The 6,503-nt window shown below is 42.5% G+C and overlaps 1 protein-coding gene across 1 annotated transcript; it reads right to left on the bottom strand.

The window, feature by feature from the left end:
• Window positions 1–316: 316 nt before the first annotated feature.
• Window positions 317–6,260, bottom strand: TRIML1 (tripartite motif family like 1). The gene is made up of 6 exons (XM_004610398.2): window positions 5,847–6,260; window positions 5,507–5,602; window positions 4,194–4,424; window positions 2,607–2,629; window positions 2,340–2,437; window positions 317–867 (listed from the first exon to the last, which is right to left on the bottom strand). Exons 1-6 carry the CDS (start codon window positions 6,258–6,260, stop codon window positions 317–319), a joined length of 1,413 nt encoding a protein of 470 aa, XP_004610455.1.
• Between the last annotated feature and the right edge of the window lie 243 nt (window positions 6,261–6,503).

The following is a 6,503-nucleotide window of genomic DNA, read 5'->3' as shown; positions in this document are numbered from 1 at the left end:
TGACCTGTGACAGTGGGATTAGAGACAAGAGGGAATAGTGCTAACTGTATATTTTTAGAGACTTGTACATACATGGCAACATCTAGATAATGCATTTGGTAAAAGACAAAGGATGAGATTATCTTGTCCCATTGGTTTTAAAAGGTTAACAGTCCAATTTGGCGGCTCGTTGCACGCTCAAGTTACTATAAACTCTTTGGGGAGGTAGTCTTTCTGATAGCCTGATGTTGAGACTGTCACTGCATTCATCATCTTAATTAATAGTCATCTGTTGGTCTTAGACCTCCACCTCAGCCAAAGCTCAGAGGCATCTCCCTCAGACACTGTTTTTCAGTGAGCAGATGGTAAGGGGGCCGGTGTTCGTCCCTTCATTGGGGAGGCACGGGGAAAAGATGGGTCTGAGAGAGTCTTGGAAAGAGACTGGAGGGAAACTATAAATCAGAGACTCATCTGTCACATTGTAGAATGCTATGTGCCCGGACTCATAGTCTAAGAAAACGCCCACCTTACGCACAGGTTCTTTGACATGTTGGCCCTTTAGAGGGGAGGAGACCCAAAGACTATAATCCTCTCCAATTTTTAAGCCTATGAGTGAGAAGAGGTCCCCAGGAGGCTTTGGGTGATTCCCTTTTCTGCTCACAGAGTCCTTACAGATGCCCACTTCCCACTCTGTCTTGTTGCCCACTTCCACTTCCCAATAGTGTCTCCCAGATGTGAAGATCTGAGCACCCAACACAGTTGCGGACTGGTCGAATCTTTCCGGGTTGTCAGGTAACTGCTGCCGGATTCCTCCGTGTCTCACACTTTTCAGATCCTCAGACAAGACCAGATGGGCATTGGCAGTGACTGGATCGAGAGTAATATCGGCTGCAAGAGTCAAAAAGAATGAGTCCTCTCTTGAATCATCTGAACAAGCCAGTGTGACTCTAAAAAACAACAGTGAGTAAGTGTGGTGGGAAGTTTTCTGTGAATTGGAGCAGAGTCTGAGCACTTCCGTATTGCAAAAGGATCTGTGAAACGGAATTAAGAGAGAGTTGGGTACAGAATGATACTGAGCCTGCTTTGAGAGGGGAATCTCAGATAAGTTTTTCTGTTCATCAGACAGATTAAAACTCAAAGATCTTTACCCTCAAAGGATATACTGCATCATTTGTATACATGTTAGTGAACATTGAGTCTGGCTCTTCTGTTTGTGAGTGAGAGAAATAAAGCACTTATAAATTACTGATCTCCTACTTTGGTGTCAAACATTTTCTATGTATTCTAAGCACATCACACTTAAACATGCCATGCATTATTATTTTTTTCCATTTTTATAGAAGACAAACAGGTTCTTGGCTAAGATAATGAAGTTGTGAGTGTTTAATGGATGTTCCAATCACATTTTTCATTATTCCTTACTTCCTGTGACCTCCAGATGATGATGAGATATATCATGAACCCATGAGACCTCCTCTCTTATCCTCCTGAGATAGTCACAGGTGCTGCTTCCAACCTCCACTAACTGTGCTGACAAAATAATGTCCCCCTACGCATAGTTTTATTTCTTTATAGATTGGGTCTCACCAGAATCTTTGTGATTAACATCTACTGTCTGTGGGTGGCTGGACAATCTACAAGAGGAAAGGCTACTGTCAGTGATCTAATGCCATCATAAACACTTTTCAATACCATTGAACTCAGAGTCCATGAGCTCTCCCTCTGAAGACCAGATTGATAAAAGTTGAGAGTTAATGCAGTCCTGCCTAAGTATCTGGAGCCTTCGCAGAGGATAATTCTTTGAATGATTCCTTACAGGAACTTGAAGTTTAAGTCAGGGCTGGTAGCTCAATGTGCTGGAGTGCATGCTTTGTATGCAGGAAGCACAAGTTCACTTCCCAGCACATGCTTCCTAGAGCACCGCTAGGAGTCGGTGCCAAGCACTGATGAATATATAGCCCCCACCCCACCCCCCAAGTTAAAGTTTGTTCATTTTTATCTTGACAAGAACAGAAACATGCAGAAACCCTTGCCAAAAGATATGCATATATATGTATATACACACACACACACACACACATATATATGTATGTATAGGCAGGTGGTATGCAGATCAAAACAGACAAAAGCAAAGGGAAGTGTCTGAGTCCTAGACAGAAAACAAAGCCACATCCAACATCAAACATGTTCCACTGTTTCTCTATGTTCTGGCACAGGAGAGTGATACATGTTCCCCGCAACCTACTGCGGATGCAGGGTACCTTGACCGAATCAGCTCAGGGGCTCAGTTCTGCCTCCCTAATACATACTCAGATTAATACTGGAATTCTCTGGAGGTTTGACTAAAAAGGCTGACTTACTGCAGAATTTTCTGAGCATGTCTTGCATTCCAGTGATGTGGCACAGACACAGTTCCATGGTGGTTGCCTCTGGACACTGAAGCAAGAGTGGCTCGCTCCTATTAGAGGACAGAAACCATCAGTTGGCCTGCTCCTGCCAGCACCCATAGCCTGTGCCAATAAGCGAGCCTATTCCTTTTACCCCAGTAGCGGGGACCCTCTCATGATCACCTCTTTCATCCAACCACACCCCTGTGTCTTCCAATTAAACACAGAAAGAAAACCTACCTTTCCAATGTTTCTCTCAAATCCTAAGGATATTAGAGAGAAGTGAGAGAGAGGGAGGGAGGGAGAGAGAGGGAGAGAATTAGTATTTGTGCATTTTGATCATCAGCAAAGACTGGTGGGATAAAATTATTTGCAAATATCAAGAATCTTTATCCCAAGCCTTTAGAACAATGGTTTTCAACTGTCTGCTTATTTCAACTTACCTGCTCTCATCTCTCTCCTGTCACTCTACTTTTTTTTTGTCTTATTCCTCCTCAAAGAATGATACTTAAAAAAAGAAAAATGATTTCTAGCTCTATGTCTACTATTTCTATTTCTAGCTGGTCGACAAGATATAGAAAGGCTAAAATCCATTGGTCTATCCCGTTAGTTATAACTGTTGGTCAGTGGACACAGTGTTAAAAGTATGCTTTAAGGGGCTGGAGCAATAGCACAGCGGGTAGGGCATTTGCCTTGCACGCGGCCGACCCGGGTTTGATTCCCAGCATCCCATATGGTCCCCTGAGCGCTGCCAGGAGTAACTCCTGAGTGCAAAGCCAGGAGCTAACCCATGTGCATTGCCAGGTGTGACCCAAAAAGCAAAAAAAAAAAAAAAAAGTATGCTTTAAGAACACCTTGAATAGAAGAACAAACAGTAGAACAAAACACCCAAATTCAGGGGCTGGATCGATAACACAGTGGATAGGGCATTTGCCTTGCACGCAACTGACCCGGTTTGGTTCCCAGCATCCCATTTTTTACCCTGAGCATTGCCAGGGGTAATTCCTGAGTGCAGAGCCAGGAGTAATCCCTATGCATAACCGGGTATGACCCCAAAGGAAGAAAAACAAAACAAATCCAAATTCCTTTGTCAAAAGAACAAACTACTGACCAAAGAGACAAACTATCAGTGTCATTATGCAGGGATTTGGGGGAGCCAAAGAGAAACATAAGAGGGGCCTTGTGAGAGCGTTCTGAGCTAGTGTATGGATGGATTGAATTAGATGGTGGCATTCTGGGAGTTATCCTAGGAGAGAGATATATAACAAGTGTTGGCTCAAGTAGTGTATATTTAAGATCCCAAGAAAGCAGTAGCAACACAGGGAAGTAATAAGAGATAGAAAAGAGAGGCTTGATACACAGAGACCCTGGATTCTACCACTGATTATTTAGTAAATGGATTCACTGTCATAGGTCTGAGTAATTTTGCCAGTACTACAATAAACCCAACTCATATGTAACTGTCACCATCCTTATCTCTGTGAAGATTGATGTGCCTACACAAAGAAAATGCTCCTTAAACTTCAAATATTCTTGAAATTGACATTGCAAAGAGGACGGAAGAGCAAAAGTTAGAATGGAGTCATCATCAGGTTTGGGTGGGATGATAATTTCCCTGCTGCAGTGCTCCCCTCTACTTCCTGTCGTCCCTCAACCCCCACACCCCCAAGGTTTTATTCATAGCACAGAGTGTCGACTCTCAAGGGAAACCATCTGGTCGCCAGAACCTACTTTTTCAGGTTAAGCAAAAAAATATTTACTGTGCTTTGAAATTTAAATGTTGACTACAGGTTTGGTTTTTTTCATTAATTTTTCTAGGAATCTTACCTCAAAAGACTCCAGAGTGGAGTTCTGACACATGTTCTCTACGTGTTCAACCATTTTGTTTAGGCATCTTATTTGCTGTGTCAGCTTGATCTCGTTTTCCCGCAGCTTTTTTATGTTCTCTCTTTCCACCTTCTCCAGCAACTGCAGCTGCAGCTCCTCCTCCTCCTTCAGGAACTCATGCATTTTTTCATATTCTGACACAGCAACTTGCTTACAGGACTTTGTCTCTTCCTACCATCACACACACACACACACACACACACACACACACCCATGAATAATATAATAAAGTTAGAAACAGAAGCACCATTGTTACTTTAATCCTTACAAAGTCCTACAGTTCCACTGTGACAATTCTTGAAACCTGACACAAACTTGTATTTGATTCAATCTAAATAAGCCCAAAATAGATGCCCCCGGCCCCGCCTCAAAAAAATGACAGAAGGTGGTCTGTGTTATGATTGGAAACTAGAGCAAATGAAGCATGGAAAAGACTGAGGAAAAAGTGCTGAGTTAATCAACAGACATTTATTTAATGAATGCATTAAATTAAAACAGTGTGAGAAATCTACATCACAAATACTCCCATTTAAGATTTCAAACTTTATTGGGAGAATTAGAAATACTTTTAAAAAAATGTCTAACCAATAGCTCTCTGATTTGCTAGACAATTCATGTTCAAAGCTGTGAATAACCTTAAGCATTAGTTCAGATACACAAACTCAAACTATTACTATCTTGTTTTTATTTCCCTTCCTAATTCTCTTTTTTCTTTTCCTTTTATTAGGTGGTGGGGGTAGTACACACCCTTTGGTGTCCAAGGGCTACTACTGTATCTGTTCTTTGTGATCACTCCTGGTGGTGCTCAGGGCTCCATATGGGGTGCATGGGCTTGAACCCAGGTTAGCAACTTGCAACGCAAGTATTTTACCTGCTCTCATCTCTCTCCTGTCACTCTACTTTTTTTTTTTGTCTTATTCCTCCTCAAAGAATGATGCTTAAAAAAAAAGATTTCTAGCTCTATGTCTATAACAATAGACACTTGAAAATCAATTATAATTAGCATAATAGAAGCACCCACAAAAGCAAGAAAACAAGCATGCCAAGGAACAAGGGAATTGTCTGTGGTGAGCCTGAGGATTGCCAGATGGACAGGGGAAAGCAGGCAGAAGGAGGAGGCTGCATGTGGAAGGAATGCATCTGCAAACATTCCACTTGTTCCTGGTGTTGCACTCACCATCCCTCTAGTCCCCCTCTCAGAGTCATACCTAAGATGCAAGAAAAAAAAAAAAAAGACAAAGACACATACTGACCTTGCACAATATCACTCTCTCCCTCTCATGAGTTAATATCACTTGAGTTTCCTTTCTCTTTTTACGCAAGAGAATGAGAAGTTCCCGGAGCTTTCCCTACAACAGAAAGGAAGTCTGTGGAAAATGAACAGAGCACCCAGGTAACGAAGGCATGGGGGGGGTCCAAACCAAGCACAGGGCTGGGATTCTAAAGCAACGGAAGCAGGGGCAAATGCCAGATTAGCAAGCTGCAGCCTGGAGATCATCCCCATTGACTTGAATCATGATAGAGGAGTAAGTGGGAGTTTGGTGATGGAACCAGATTTGTGTTTTAGGATTAAGAAGAGGCAGCCAATCTTACTTTGTGGTACTTTTCAACTTCATTCATCTGATACATTCTGTTTGCACCGTGACCTTGGATTTGTAAAGCTTTTACATCCTGGACATCAGAGATCACTTTAGGGACCACCAGCATTCTCCTATGGTTGCCCTCTTTCTGCAGCACGTGAGATCTGAGTTGCTTGCCTATGCCAGCCAGCCTTCCCAAACGCTCATTGGGCTGAAAATTCGGGGACTCCAAAGTTCTCCAGCACTCAGGACAAGATAGAGGAGCATTATGTTCCTCCCAGTTCTTCATGAGACACACTAGACAAAAGCTGTGCCCACACTCTGTGGTCACTGGGTTGGTGAAATAGTCCAAGCAGATGAAACAGGTGAGTTCTTCTCTGAGATTCTCCATCAGGTGTGCTGTAGATATTGTCTCAAAGCAGGACATGGAGACAAGTTTAAGCAGTCTCTTCCCTGAAATTCTGTTGTTATAGCAAGTGGCAGATGAGTTGCTATGTTGTTTTTTCAAGAAACTCTTTACTCTCCTCTGTGCCTGGTTTCATTGGCATATACTGTTCCCACACAAAGCCAATTATGACTTAATGTAGAACTCCAGTCAACAGAGTTCATCAACAACCTCAAACATTTCAGGTAATTCTCACTGGGCTGAACACTGAGAATCTTTTCTCCA

Source organism: Sorex araneus, chromosome 1 (assembly GCF_027595985.1).
Source record: "Sorex araneus isolate mSorAra2 chromosome 1, mSorAra2.pri, whole genome shotgun sequence".
NCBI classification, from domain to species: Eukaryota; Metazoa; Chordata; class Mammalia; order Eulipotyphla; family Soricidae; genus Sorex; species Sorex araneus.
Note: the sequence above shows the minus strand (reverse complement) of the source record. Positions and strands in the feature narration are given on the sequence as shown.